The sequence below is a fragment of the Cavia porcellus genome, unplaced genomic scaffold (genome assembly GCF_034190915.1).
Source record: "Cavia porcellus strain 051 isolate PalLab524CR breed Dunkin Hartley unplaced genomic scaffold, mCavPor4.1 scaffold_18, whole genome shotgun sequence".
NCBI lineage: Eukaryota > Metazoa > Chordata > Mammalia > Rodentia > Caviidae > Cavia > Cavia porcellus.
The window spans coordinates 62,182,672-62,198,647 of record NW_026947501.1 but is presented as its reverse complement, the minus strand read 5'-3'; the positions used below and the strand labels follow the sequence as shown (position 1 = coordinate 62,198,647).

The 15,976-nt window shown below is 39.0% G+C and overlaps 1 protein-coding gene across 17 annotated transcripts in view; it reads right to left on the bottom strand.

Annotated features, from left to right (window-relative positions):
- Nucleotides 1-15,976, bottom strand: part of Ldb2 (LIM domain binding 2) — a 364,317-nt gene that overhangs the window by 106,502 nt on the left and 241,839 nt on the right. The window contains exons 3-4 of one of the 17 annotated variants that reach the window (XR_010040848.1): nucleotides 4,529-13,065; nucleotides 2,378-2,493 (exon numbers count right to left, since the gene is read on the bottom strand). The exons of 15 other annotated variants lie outside the window; for them this stretch is intronic. Coding sequence is in view for 1 of the 2 variants with exons in the window: in XM_063230122.1 (XP_063086192.1) it covers nucleotides 11,089-12,141 (1,053 nt within the window). In the remaining variant the exon portion in view is untranslated. Of the gene's footprint in view, nucleotides 1-2,377; nucleotides 2,494-4,528; nucleotides 13,066-15,976 lie in introns of those variants that run through there. One more of the 17 variants, XM_063230122.1, reaches the window with a different exon arrangement.

Here is a 15,976-nt window from a genome sequence, read left to right as displayed (position 1 = left end):
CTGCTGTCCTCAAGCATTAGAGAAAACCTCTCTTAATGTGGTCATCCACATCCTGTTCCTCTCAAACAGTCATCATAACACAAAGATAGCAAAGCGATTTTGCTTCACGAATGAAAACCAAAAGTTTGGGAATCTGTGTCTGACTATTGTGTGTGAAGGACTCTGGAGCCCCAGAAAGGATGGGCTGTATGAGCACCAACTCAAAGAGTGTGAAGGTTGATCTTGATGTCTGATTTGGATACAGCAGAGGGAGTGATGAGAAGCATGGCATGTATTTGCAGTCCTCTGAGCTGTAATCCACTCATGCGTTTAGGGCCACTGAAAGGTGGATGAGAATGTTTGCATCTATATTAAACCATAATGTGTTTGAATCTTGGTGCTGAGGGCTAAGGAAGGAAAAGAAAACCTGCCATTGTGCAGTCACTTGACTGTTGGTGCTGGGTTGTTATTGGTAGCACCCCCACTGGCTTTTGCTTTTCTGTTTCTAATCTCCCATTAGTTAGCAAATCAGGAGAATAAACTTCATTTCCCATGCATTAGAAAATCAGAAAAGTATAAACAAAATAAATGTGACTCTAAATCAGGTGCATGAGCACCTTTGGTGGAATAAAAGCATTATTGCATGAGGTTCATTGTTCCTATTTTAAAAGCTCTGATCTTCGTTTTTAAGGTTCTTCTTTCTGAGGTGTGTTGTAGGCAAGTAAAGCCCTGCTCTAAGGAGTGTCCCTGTGAATTGGAAAAAGCCTGATCATAAGTGGTGAGGCATCTAGAATCTTTGCAAGGTGTAGCATTGGATTTTATGTAGGCAAGTACAGTGTAAAATACTATCTATTGTAAATGACAAAAGACACAGTTGGTTTAAATTGAGAATAAAATCCCGAAGGTTATGATGATGTTATTCCCCTTTTATAGATAAGATCATTGAATCCAAGGGGTTGAAGTGGCCTGCTTAGGACTACAGCTTTATGTCAGTAGCAGTGCTGAGATACCAGTTAGTCTGTGTCCATGAGAAGAGTGGCACAAATTCACGGAAGCCTTATCATTGTCTGTGATGCCACCAGTACTCTCTCCTCTTCTCCCAAACTCATCAGAACAGAGAAACAAAGTGGAGAGCTGTAAAGATCATACTTAACAGGCAGTAGGCCCTGGGCATCACACCCTGATGCCATTCTGCTGAACAGATTAAACGTGTTATGTATCTAATGGGGCTCTGGGTATTTAGAAGATAAACTGATCCCTAGACAATAAGATTCTGTAATTTACCTGAAGAGCCTTCAGGCTGTATGAAAACCTACATTTATGAGTTTTGTTTTAAATGTTGCATCTTTATTTTTTGAGGTTAATAATAGAAATCATTTTATTACAATAAATATCACATTTAAGCTAAGGCAATGTAGAGTAGGGGAGGAAAGAGAGAGTTTGCCTGGGTGAGGAACCAAAACCATATAATGATTGCAGAAAGATGACATGCTTTTTAAATTTATAATTTATCTGGTAGCTAAAACAAGAACAAACAGCTTTGAAGCAGCTGGGAGTCAAGACAGTTCAAATGGGATTTGCAAAAGGAAGCCATTTAGCAGGAAAAGCAATACATTTGCAATTGCATTAAGATTTTAAGAGGCACTATCTGCATAGTATTCAAGTTTATCCCACACTTTGTACCTCACAAAAACAAAAAGTAAAAACCTTCTAACTAGAAGTCCATTTGGATCTGTTTTAATGGAAACTGGAAACCTCCATCTGATCACAACTTAGGTGTTAAACCTCCTCAAAACCATTTTGCTCTAGGAAAAATAAAAACTATTGGCTTGTTGTTGTAAATCACTGGCTTTGGAAACACTTTTTTTCCCTCAGCACAGTCAGATAAAATATTCACACAGCCTTCTTTGGTGGAATGTAAATGAATGAGGTTCCTTTTTAGTTAACACAGGAATCTGAACGCACCTTGAGGAAGGATGTGATATTCTGTTGAAGTCCTGGCCTATTGAGGTACATTATTTAACACCTTGCTCATTGAATGGGTAGCTTTTTCTCTTTAACAGTGGTTGAAAGAGAGCTGTTACCCATACAAGCAATCATGAGGTGCTTCAGTGAAACAATGCAGTCACTCCACGAAGTCAAGGATAGCTTATTTATTAATTTCATAAGTATTTATGGGGCATCTACTCTGAGACAAGTGTAGAGCTATCTACATGATTAACCAATGGTGTCCATCTGTCCACTTGGAGTTATGGGTCTACTAGACAATCAGGAGATACTGCCCAAATAAATGTACAATGATAAATTAGTTTAAAAGCTACCAAAAGGAGCCCTGGGTACCATGAGGAGACTTAAGACAAAAGCACAAGAACAGGCTACAATAACAAGAATGGAATACCCTGTTGGGATGACAGCACAGGATGAATTATTCTTCACTGCCTCCATTGTAGAGATTTCTTGTTCCATTCTTCTGTGGAGAATTTGCCAGGAGATGGCAGATGGTGTGGTAAAAGACTGAATAAAACAAATCCACAGTCAAAGAGTGAAATGGACTCTGGAAAAAGGTACCAAACTTCAAAGCCAGGCTCCACACCACCCACTGGCTGGCTATCTTGGGTAAGTGAATTTACTTTTTGTGCTTTGCTTTCTTATATTTAAAATGACGTATTATTAGTCTTAAATGAATTGTCGCACTGAAAGTGTTTACAGCACAGCCACTGGTCCTTGAGAAAGGCTCTGGGGTTGCAAATGTATAGTATGGAGTTTACCATGGGGGAAGGACAGTGACATAAGCCACTAACTGGGGAGGAAGGGCATGACCGAAGAGCCATGAGAATGCAAGGAAAGAACTATGGATCCCTCTAGAAAGTGCATCAGAGGGGTCAGCACAGTGGAAAGGCTGCATTTGGCCAGGCAAAGGGAGTAATCTCTTGGGTTTCATGCTTCATGGGTGAAGGATCTGGGATCCTGCTTCAGTGCTGTAGCAGAAGCATATTTGCTACTTAAAGATGATTTTCTGTGCAGTGGCACAAAGTGGCCTGAAAAAATCACTCTGTAAATGTTTGTTGAAAGATCACATGAGCAGAGCTCAGGAAACCACTTCACCCTACCCAGCCAAGTCCAGCTAAAATTTGCTCAGGGAGATGGGTATCCCTGGCAAAGAAGAAACTAACATTTTAAGCAAAAGTTGTCTTACTAAATCAAAGTAAAATGGGTAAACTGTAATAATATCACATTTGTCATCACTTCCCTTTATTTTTAAACAAACTTTAATAGCTTCTGGGTCTTGCTAGCCCTTCCCATACTGCACTATTAAAGCCAGTATCTTGTTTCATTTATCCATCCATCTAGCAACCATGTATCCAGTTAATTATTTCTATCTGTCAAAGCACAATCTGAGTACCAGGGTATAAAGGTAGGCTCATACTCTTGTATGAAAGAAGATTATTATTTAGTGTTTGATACTACCAGGGTAAGGGTGACATAATATGACAAGAGAAATGTGCTCTATCATAAGAGCACAAACAGAAGGTTTCATGGGAGCACAGAATCCCAGTCTCCAGTTTGGAATTTATGTGGCTTTGCTCTGTATTTTAGGCTGGACTTGAATTAATTTGGTAGGCCAGGCTGGCCTTAAATTCATAGCAACCCTCCTGCCTCAGCTTCTTGAGGAATGGGGTTACTAGTGTGCACCACTACACTGGACCCTCACTGTTTCTTTTCTTTTCTTTCTTTTTTCTGTTTTTAATACAAAGCAAGCAAGGTAAACTCTGGCTCAGATCCTTTCATTTAGGAATAAAGTTTCAAAGCAGAGATTGAGAGCTTCAATAAAGTTGATAACATTTACTAAAAGAGGAAAGCAAACTAAATAAGAATTATAATCCTTGCTTTGCTTTATATTTCTTCCACAGAATAATTCTAGGTAGAATTAATTCTAAGCAAAATGTTTCCAGTGCCGTCTGGCAGAAAAAAAGGGGCTCCCAAATTTCTGTTACCATGTGAAATAATTTAAAGCTAATTATGCTAAATTGAGACTATAGAAATTTTTCAAGGGTATACTTTGGCCTTGGTGAGAGCTATGAAATGAAACCTAAAGATAGGTGTAACACTGTAAACAGCAAACTAGCAACAACACATCTTTAATGAGGAAGGGATTATAATTATGATGAGAGAAAATAAGTGCAGAGGAAGCTGGAACTAAAGGAACTATTTTAATTTTTGAAGGATGTAAATAAAGCCCATGGTTCACCCGAAGTTCACACCTTCTGCAAATTTGTTACCAGTGTACCCAGCAATCTCCTAAGAGCAAGAGATTAAGAGATAAGGAAGTAGCAGCGCCTCTTCAAGAGACAAAGGTATGCAAAGCACCAGCAGAGGACAAAGAGGACAAACAGCCTTGTTGTCTATCTACTTCCTAGCGACTTCACAATATTCTCATTTGGTTGGCTGGCTGATCCCTAAATTTTCATTCATCCACTGGTTCCCCATTCATTGCATGTTAAACATCTGTTAGCCTGTGCCTTTTCTGTTTCATGAATTTCTATAGCACCTTGGATTTCTCCTCTGTGGTTCTTCATCAATTAGAATGTTAGTATCTACTCATGTAATCAATCATTGAGTGTCTTAGGATCCATATGTCCTGAAAGAGAGAAGAGAAAAAGTATTTCATCCTGTGAGTATTCAAAATAATATTTACAGGATGAGCAAACAGATGAACTAACAGTCTCATGCAGGAAAATTTGATAACTGTGATGTAGACTGATAAGAGCAGTAATAGAAAGTCTTCAAATGGCTATGACGTATGGATGGTTACTGAAATAGAGGGATTTCCCACATGTGCTTGGCTATTAGAGAGCCTTCAGTGATAGTCTGAGCAGTTTTCAAAGGAAGAATAAGTCACAAGTAGAAAACAAGGCCTATAAGTTGTTCTTTCCCTCCTTCTTATGGTTTTTTAGATCTATGAAGTGAAAGTAATAGTAGCAGTTAACATTTTTTTTCTGATCATTTACTACCAGAGAGGTACTGCTATTGTTTTGGATCTCGAATGTGCCCCAAAGGGCTATATATTAAAAGCATAGGACACTGCATAGTGCTATTGAAAGGTGGCAGAACCTTTAGGAGATAGAGAGGTCTTTAGGCCACTGGGGTTATGCCCCTGGAGGGGATTCTGAGACCTCAGTGTTATGGTTGATATATTGCATCAATTTAAGAAGTTTGGAAATTTAGTTAAGAGCCTTATTTTGTAAACATCTTCAGCCTATGTGCAAGAGGAGAGCACAGAGGTGGTGTGAGTGCTACATCCACTATGGTGGGGTGTAGCCTGTTTACAGTATAAGGCAGGAGAAGAGGCTTGTTCTTCCCTTTTTGCTCTGGCTGCTTTTGCTGGCTGCTAACTTCAAGTGTGGCATGGTGCCATGCGGTTCTGCCTTGGAGCCAGCTGATCAAGAATGAAACTTCCACAAACAGAGAGCTAAATAATTCTTCCTTCCCTTCATTCTGAATGTTGGTTATTTTGCTGCAGAAATGAGAGAGAAGGCATTCTTCCTTTGCCCCTCTTCCTCTTGTTTCCTATCTCATTACGAGAGTGCCTGTGTCCCACCACACACACCCGCTGTGATACACTTCCTCACCACAGCCCTGAGAGCATTGATGCCAACTGATCACAGAAACCTCTGAAATCTTGAGCAAAAGTAAAAATTCTCTAAATTAATTGTCTTGAGTATTTTTTGTAGTGATGGAAAACTGACTAATATAGGCAATATTTAAGCTACTTGCTACCTGTTATGTAATCTAATCCTCGCAACAGAAGTGAGTATTGCTGTTCTCTCCAAAAAACAGGAATACCTTGGAATGTGGGTGATTTGTTCTGCAAGTGTTCTGCAAGATAAACACAGATTTCCAATAAATTTTAGCCAGATAAGTAAGTGATGTCTTGGCAGTATGGGTAGTCCGTGATGCTGAACATTTCATGATGCCAATGAGCTCTCTGTCTGCCCCCACCTTTCTGCAGGAGTGTGAGTGATCTTCTCCCAACAGCAAGAGGGTATGGAGAGTATCTCCTCTGCAGAGGAGAAAAAGAAGAAGAACCCTTCATTTGTAGTGAGATTAAGAAGATGTATAAAATGTGAGAAGAAACACAAAATTTTGTAGAATATCACCACACAATAAGGTTACAGCAGTGCAAATGATGAATGAATTTGTTTGATGATGGAAATGCTATGTCACATTTTCATGAAATCCTCAAAAGGAGGAAAAACCAAGTGCCATTTTGTAGGTTCCTTGTTAAAGTTGCACAAAAAGGAAAAGATTCCATTGAGCCAATAGACAGCAGTGATTTCCTTAGAGAGACTGAAATTTGTCCTACATAGTGACCCTTTTCTCTCTTGTCTCCCTGACATTAGCCATGAAGGTTTTAAAAGGTAAATGCAGGTTATTTTATTTTTCTTCATGTTGCATATTTTCCTTGTTACTTTGTATTACACTGTAGCACTGGAATAATTTTACATGAATATTTTTGGGTTGTGGAATGAAGCAACTGAGTTTCTATCATTTCTTATGATGAAATTACTTTGACATAGAAATACCTTAATTTAGAGGCATGCTTTGGGATGAATTATGCTCGAAGACCAAGGTTTTACTGTATAAGGAAGCTGGCATGTAGTGAAGTGAGGTAACTTGGCTCAGGTCTTGCAGCAGGTAACTGACAGATGCAAAGTCAAGCTCACATAGTTTTGTTCCAAATTTCCCTCTGGAAATAGCAGAGTGTAAGTTAAAGAGGTCCTAAAGAACCACTTCTCTTTTATCTGGTATCTTATGCAAGATTGATATTTTGAACTGGTCTACAATAGGAAACATTGTCATTTTCAGTTAAAATTCAACAATGATTTCTAGATGCCACTTTGGTTTTCATTTAATTAAGTCACTTGCAGTTTACGCTCAGACTTCTTGTTTTCATGACCCAATAAATTAAACTAACATCGCACCATACGCCTGGAAGGTAGAGTCTGTTTAGCTCTCAGAATAAGGCAGTTAACAAACAGGACAGCCCACATGACATCCTTGAAGTGTGTGTGTGTGTGTGTGTGTGTGTGTGTGTGTGTTCTAGCTCATGATGAAAATACCAGTCTAAATAATGGTAGGAACTTGAGAACTACAAGGAGGAGAAGAATGTAGCTGAGAAGATGGAACAGATGGGGAACAGCTCCAGGGTTTGGATACAGGATTGGGAGATGGAAGAGATGAAGGTGGTATTTCTCTGGTGAATGGATGCTATTTTAAGACAAAGAAACAGGGAGGCCATTTGGTGGCTATGGGAAACAGAAGTTGGTATCTGAGCATCTGATCAGCAGAGGCCTCAATATATAAGACCATTAACCAAGAAAACAAAATGGTGCAAGAATAATTACCATGAACAGCCAAAGAAGTGAAGGAACCTGATCCAGGACAATGGAAGCTTAAGAATCAGCGGGCAAGGAAGGAAATAGACAATCCTGAAATCAAATGAGAGTTGGAACACAACTTGACTTAGTCTCATCTTCTATAGTGCAAGAAGCCTTGCAAAAGTAAATGACTCAGAGAGTAAAACCAAAGCACTCTGAGACATCACAGGGAGAAAGATGAGGTCACGCCATCAGCATCAAGCCAGGATGGTGAATATGACAATGAACTGCACAGTAGCTGTGAGGATATGCCAAAAGGAAAGAAAGCTTAGAGAGGAGAAAGAAAGGATGGGAACATGATGAGTAAACAGACAGAAACCAAGTTCTGAGGAAAAAATAAAAAAGAAAAGGAAATTAATTTGGTACATTAAGGGATCAGTGGACAAGATGATAAAATACCAGATGGAGATAAATTCTATCTATCTATCTATCTATCTATCTATCTATCTATCTATCTATCTCTCTATATCTATCTATATCTATATCTATATCTATATAAAGAAAATCCGACAAAATCATTAACAATGAAATGATAGTACTACTAAACTAATAGGAATCCACTGGGACTTCATTGCCATGGAGTCAGGTTTGGGGTCTGACTTTCCTCAGTGTCAATGGCTCGCCTACAGAGGGCCATGATCAGTCACCCACAGGGGACTCTAGAAAGGAAATCCATGAAACTTTACCATAATCCTGTGCCTTTATTTATTCCCCTACTTAGACTGTGAGGTCCTGAAAGGCAGAGGTTGCCTCTGACTTTCTGCTCTTCATATGGGTAAATGTTAACTTTCTGTAATGATCAGCAGGTAGATGCTGAATAAACAGAAACATAATTGATGTCAAGAAATGCCATGCTTCACCTAAGCTTATCTTTGGAAAAACTGGAAGAAGGTAGCTACAGAACATTTTAAAATTAATTAATTAATTTGCTTTTGTACATAATGAAAATTGCTTCCTGTCTGAATCCGAATGGCAAAATTGGTTAAGTATCTGGATGTCTGGAGATGGTGCCTGACCAAGCCACCCCTATGAGGTATTTTTCATGGCACAGATACTGCAGATCTGTTCACATATTACAATTTTGTGGTATATGGCAGTAAGCTTTCTTGGTCTACACAGCCAGTTTATTACAGTAATTTCTTAGCAGAGGAAGATGAGAGTATTTTGATGAAGGGGTACCTTTTCTTAAACCTCATAGTCTCCTCATACATGCCAACTGTAGTGCCCACAGCATCGTATACCTAAATTTAAATTGTAGCTCTAGTAAGTATCAGCTGTATGATCTTGAAAATGTAATTTACTCCAAAATTCAGGTTGCTCATCTACAATGCAAGGCTGACAACACTTCCTTTCTCAGAGACAAGTATCAAGAATACATTAGAATAGTGTAAGTGAAATATTTAGTATGGGTAATTGGCATAAAAATAAGACCTAAGTGATATTTACTATCATAATCATCATTAATATTATTTATAGTGAAGAGATGTTAAAATGTTGATTTCTCTCTATTTTCCAAATAAGAAGACTTATTATTCTCAAAAGAAATAGAATATGCAGATCATGCCTCCTCACTGAAAATATAGTGATTATTCAGGCTGATGAGATACATGTGATAGTTTAAATACTTCAAAATATTTTGTGTATTCTAAGTACTTGCTATATAGACATCTTAAAATAACTTCTGCATTTTGTTAACTGGAAGGGTATAATCAGTCCACTAATTAAGTGTATTTCACAAATAAAGCATAAGAACTTAGTGGATGATAGTGTGCCATTTCATTTATTGACATTTTTCTCACAGTGTTAGATGCATTCTGGGAAATAATCTTTTTCGTACAATGGCAAAAATAGTACCTAACATATTTTTTTTCTCGGTTTCGTTGGTGTCTTCTAAACAACAAACCACCCTTCCAAGAGCTGCTTCTTGAGTAATTGTTTTTTGTCAGTGTTTTGTCAACTTGTCAAGCCGCTTGCACACAGTTTATGAACGCTCTCCCAGAACAGCTGTCTCTGGGCTGAAGCAAGCACTCCTCTCTCAGGAACACGTGAAGCATGGTAGCCCATTTGAGGGAGCTGTGTTTATCTTTAGGAAGAGCGGGGGAGTGTGTGGGACATTTATTACTGCTTCAATTCTGATATTGAGAAAATTTCCTTAAATACAGAATGACAACATGACAACCAGTGGACAGCCAGACATGATGACGTCTATGCTTCAATACCTCAAGTTTCAGGTGGTCCCTTAAGGAGGTAGATCCGATACATTAGCTCTCACCTCCACCAGATGCCCAGTCTCGTCAGTCACATGAGTCAGTTTTGGTCTTTCTTTTTTTTTTTTTTTTTTTTAATTTTATTTAAGGAGAAAAGAAAAAAAAAGCAGGAAAAGGGTACAAGTTATACAGATTTACAGAAAAAAAATGAACAGTAGGAAATCACTAGTTAATGGATTACATATTGTCATCTTAGAAATAATTGTTCAAGTCACAAAATTAAAGCTTGTAAAGTGGACATTCCATCAATGATACTGCAAACAGTTCTGTTCATTGATCCAATTAAACTCTGTGATATCATTTTCTATCTTATACACTTAAATATACATGCAGTTATATAGTTTGGAGCACTTTCTTTTCCTCTCTTTTGTACCATGACTATTACACATTTTGGGTTTCATTGCTCCCACGGTTCTTATTACTTTTTTGGAAGAGAGTAAAACCAAATGTGACATAACAGAACAGAATCGGTCAAGTCAAAAGGGTGGACATAATAGATAATGTAAAAACATAATACAAGGTGATCAACAATGGTTACCATAATGCCTCCCGCTATCTCTAATAGAATTGCCTATATCGTTAGTTATAATACAATTGAACAAAACAGTAAAGAATAAAACCGACAAAACCAAAACATTGGAGACATTGTAGGTCTTCAAAAGTAGATAAAAGTCAACAAGAATGGGCGTCATAATGAATCTCATTATCTTCACAGCTGATGCCTAAACTTTCGAACCTGATACTATCCAGCAAAACAGAATAGGGGAACATCAGTTAAAAACCAGATGGTGAGAGTAATACAGGGCTTTAAATCAAGGTAATGAAAAGTCAAAGTGGGTTACTATAATATATCCTGCTATTTTTTTCCTTTAATTAAAAGGATAAAGATAAAAAAGTAAATAATGGAGTGGAGATTGAGATAAAAGAGGGCATGACAATGAAACAGCGCAGATCAAAACATAACCATTTAAGCAGAATAGTGTTTCACCACCAGATAATCCTAACCTAAAAGTAGTTACCATATTGTCTCTTTCTTTGAAATCCTTGAGTACAACTTCGTATACTGTAGCATTAAGTATATCAAAACAATGTAAAACCATTCAAGAGAATGACAGCATTACAGAGTATTTAGAATCGACTAACAGAAAATGAACAATGGTTTCTGTATAGTCTCCTTGTCTTTAAAAGGTTTTTGCTTATACTATCGTACATAATAAAATCCAATAAGATACAGCCTATTTAGACCATTGGAGACAGAAGGACAAAAGCTAGATGAGACTTCAAAACAAGATGATACTAAATCAGTATTACCTATTAAGATGTCATTTTCTCCAAAATAGCTGTTCCTGTCATCCAATCTTCTCTGCCTCATTTCTGTTGAGCTCTTTTTCTGTCAGTAACTGTCAGTTTGTCTTCTTCATTTTGTTCTCTGCTCCATTCGTTGTGGCCTCTCTGCCACTATTTCTGGATTCTTTGTATTTTTCTTTTTTTAGAATATCCTGCAATACTCTCTGTAGAGTTGAATTGGTGGTTGCAAATTCCCCCAGTTCCTCTTTATCCTGGAAGCACCTTGTTTTTCCATCAATTTCCAGGGACAGTTGTGCAGGATATCTCAATCTTGGCTGGAGATTATTATCTTTCAAAGCTTGAATTATTTCCCCCCACGCTCTTCGTGATTTGATGGTTTGTGCAGAGAAATCTGCTGTAATTCTGATGGGTGTTCCCTTGTAAGTGGTCTGTTTCTTGTCTCTGACAGCTTTTAATATTCTGTTCTTGTATTGAATTTCTGGAATTTTTATTATTATATGCCTGGGTGTTGCTCTGTTTGGGTTGTAGGTAGCTGGGGTCCTGTATGCCTCATACATCTGAGTATCTTTACCTTTTGCTAAATTAGGAAAATTCTCCTGGATTATTTCTGTGAGTAGCTTTTGTAGTTCACTTGTTTGTGTCCCTACTTCTTCTTTTATGTTCTTAATCCTTAAGTTATGGATCCTCTTATCATCTTCTTGTCTTTGTATTATTGCTGTTTGTTTCTTTGTTATTTTTAAGAAGTTTTTCATTTCATTCTCCCATATTACAAGTCTGCCCTCCAGTTCAGATAGTCTGTCCTTAGTTTCTTTCAAGCTGTTATGCCAGTCTTCGATAGACTTCTTAGTATCTTGGTAGTCCCTTTGAACCTGCTTCACGTATTCTATGCTTTCTCTGTTTTCTCCATCAAACAATTCTCCCCTTTTTTTCTGTTCTTCCATTCCACCACCTGTTTTTTCTTGGGTGATACTTAGCATTTCTCTAACTATTCTGCATACTTCTAGCTTCAGGTCGTTGATAACTTCATTCCTGAATTGGTCTATGAGGCTCTCTATATGGTGCCTTATGTGTATTGCTGCGGTGTCTGCTATTGCCTGTTTCTCAGAATTGGGGGCTGAGGAGCCTTTCTTGTTGCTGCCTCTTCCCATGCTGCTTCTTCTTCTCTGTTCCTTATATATGCAAGCTTATATGAGGCCCAGCTTCTCTCCCAGTCAGCCACAGCCTGATCAAATTGCGCCAGTTAGGTGTTCCTGCTCACTGCTGTGCACCAGGGAGTTACGGACCAGGCAGCCTACGCGTCTCCCCTCCCGGCCACCGTCAGGCTCTGGGATCTGGGTTGGGACAGCCTACCAGGTCCGCCGGCAGCGTCACGCAGGCCAGGCTCTTTTCACCAATCCCGCCCGAGAGGGGGATGTGTGGCTGGAGTCGCCACCGCGCCCTGCTCCCGCAGGACTGCTCGGGCCCAGAAAGTCCTCTGCTGGAGTCGAACTGTGGTAGAAAGTCAGTTTCTCTCACTCACCTCACCACAAGTCAGTGCACGCCTCCCTGCCGTTCGCAGATTGCCGTTCTCAGAGCTTCTGCACGTCTCTCCTTGCCGAGCCACTGTAGAGGCAGCCAGCCGCCGCACGGCGGGAAACCCAAATCGTGGCTTACAATGGTGCGGGGTCCAGCCTCCACACCGAGGCTTTTCTGTTCCTGTTTTAGCACCAGGACTGCATTCCAAGTTGGTTTCTCTCAGCCCAGTTCGTTCCTGAGTCAGCAGAGCATATCTCCACCTGCTTATGTCTCCTTAGTCTGCACCATTCATGGCTTCTGAGCCGAGTCTTTCAGAGAGCCTCTGGTAGTTGCTGTTATCTGTCCGCCATGTTCTCCCGGAAGTCCCAGTTTTGGTCTTTCACACTTTCTGATAAAGTATGTTTTCATGATGCCCCAGATTCCACACTCATCTTCTATAAATTAGTTCTCGGATCACTTTTCACAGCACCTTTACTTCTGTTCTCTTCCGTCTTTTCCACCTCTCCGTTACCTATCCAGGTAACTTCAAGTTATCTCATTTGCTCACTGTGGCTCATCTGATATAAAAACATGAATAAAACACTTAATTTGGGAAGAGAAACCAAAGTGGAAACGAAAGTAAACCAGTTCTTCCTTCCTATGTGGTATCATCGGAGTTTAATTTAGGGCGTGACAAGCTAGAAACGCTTAGATAAATAAGTCTGTGGAAAATTACAATAGGCAATAGTTAACTCCAACCAAATTAGAGCCTAAGCTAATTCATAGGATGGCTAAAGTTTTCTCTTATAATAATTGCTATAAAATAATCTGGTAGTTAGAAATTGAAAGTGTAAGCAAGTCTGAGAGAAGAGTGTTCTACTTACTCAGACATAGAGACAATGTAGGATGCATGAATAACAGGAGGGGGGTTGATGTTAAGGCTGCAGATTCAGAAGCAGGAATTTTTCTATCAGATCATCTGTGATTGCAATTGATCATGTGGACTTTTTGGTGCGAGGTTGTCTCACACCTGTCATGTGGTAGTTGTGATTTTGGCCTACATATCCATAAAAACCAGCTTCCTTGTTTGTATGAGGCAAGATTAAAATGCACAATGAACATTTAACTAAAAAAATATAGTCAAAGACCCAGCACCAGGAATTCCCCCTCACAGTAGTCTCCCTTCGCACTTAGCCCACTTTCTGAAACAGTTCTGAAAGTCTTCTTTCATGACTGTCTTTAGTTGTTCTGTGGTGGCTACTTTGATGTTCTGAATATTTCAAAGTATTTATTTTTCATGGCCACGTTGACTGTGGGGAAGAGTCAGAGGTCACAGAGTGACAGATACGGTGAATAAACTGGATGAGGACACTAAGATTTCTCTGAGCTTGCCTTTCAGTGGATGGCACTGGCCAATTACATGTACTGCATTTTTATCTAAAGGCATTCCCAAAAGAGGGCTTCTCGACCAACCTGCTTCAGAAAGTGCGAGAACTGTGGGATAAGTGTTTGAAGTGAAGGGGAATACTGCGAGGGGATTTGTGGCGATGGGACTCTTACTGCAATAAATATTTTTAATTTAAACATTTACCACATGATTCACACCTCATCTATTGGAATGAAAATAACATCTACTTCAAAGGTTATCTCAAGCAAATGGAACCCAGTAATTAGTATAAGAACTACCCCAGGTGACTGCAAAGGAGCATGTAATCCTAGGAAGTGAAAATAGCTATGGGAACTAGGGCTGCTGTCTGCACTTTTGTACAGTCTATAGATGAGATGTCCTAAATCTCTCTCAACCCTCCAATTTTCTCTTTTGATGAAGTAACTAGGCATTTGAAGACTTAGTAAACATTAAGATAGAGTATATAAAATCAATGGTCTATTATAGACAATGGTCTATTATAAATATATTTATATTTTCAGAAAACCATACCTCCAAGAATGCCTTTTAGGTTGCTATGACTTTCTCATATTTTTAATAAAAAAGCAATGATCTCATCTTTGTAATTTTCTTGCTTACAATTTATTTAGAAAAGCTTAGTTTTAGAATGCTATAAATTCTAAGAAAGAGCGTTCTTCCCAATTATTTACTCCATCTTTGTAATAAAGTTATGTAACCACTGTAGAACTTTCCAGAAAGATTGGTTGAACCAAATTTCCCATGCCATTGACTTTGGGCTGAGCTGGGTGACTTCCTCTGGCCAGGAAATGTTTGGAGTCTTCCATGGTCTCTGCTGCCTCTGCCCTGATGAGAATGCAGCTTGGGTAGCCACTGGCCCCTGGATGACTCTGACATACATGACTCTACTTTCCCATTCGTAGCCAAGCCTAGCAGCTGACCTACAGACCTATGAGTGAGGAATAAATATTAGTCACTGAAGGCCAGGTTTCTGGTTTGCTGTGCAACGTCATCCCAATAATACTTAACTCCTGCCTGGGGTCACCAAGCAGTGAAGACTGAATGAGTTGTAATTCCTTCCTCTGGTTCCTGTCCTCAAAGCTCACACATCAGAGAGTTCATCAGGCATGAAGAGAAAGAGGAAAATGGTGCAGGAGCCTGACGGTTTCTCAAAATGCTAAGCATAGATTTAACGTATGGTCCAGCAGTATCACTTTTAAAAACATATAGCGGAGAAGTGAAAGCCAGTGTCAGCATAAAACCTTGTGCTTGAGTGAGTATAGTAGTACTATTCATAATAGCCAAAGAATGGAAACAACCCAAATATCTATCAGTGGAGGAATAAAAAAGTAACATGTGTTATATGCATAAAGAGAACTATTTGATCACTTAGAAGGATAAAGTACTGATATTTATGACAAAATGCATGAGCCTTAAACACAATAGGCTAAGTGAAAGAAAAAAAAAAATCACAAAAGACCATACAATGTGAAATATCCAGAATAGGTAAGTCTATAAAGACAGAAAGGAGATGAGCGGCTGGGGGAAGAGACTAAGTGAGCGATTGCTAGTGAGTGTGGGATTTCTTCTTTGAGGTGTTTTAAAACAATGTTTTAAGACTAAATATGGTGATGGAATGTACAGCCTATGAATATAGCAAAAACTAGCTGTGTACTTTAAGTATATGTAGCATATAAATTATATCTAAGTAACACTGTTATATAAAGGGTTACAAAAGAAAATCGTTTCCCAGTAGTGTGCTTGGGAAGTTGGGAGGGAAACCTGGAGCCTGCGAGCCTGGGCTCCATCCTGTGGACTCCAAACAGGAAAGAAGTAAGTTCAGATTTGGAGCGGACCCAGTGACACCATAGCATGAACCTGGTACTCTGCAAAAGCCATCATTCACTTGATTCACTTGGATTGCTTATTGCTTAGGAAGCACACTGCTTGGAAACAATTTTCCTTGGTACCCTTTTATATAACAGTGTCACTTATTTATAATTTGTATGCTATACTACACATCTAAAGTTTTTGCTATATTCATAGGCTGTACATCCCATCACCATATTTTGCCTTAAAACATT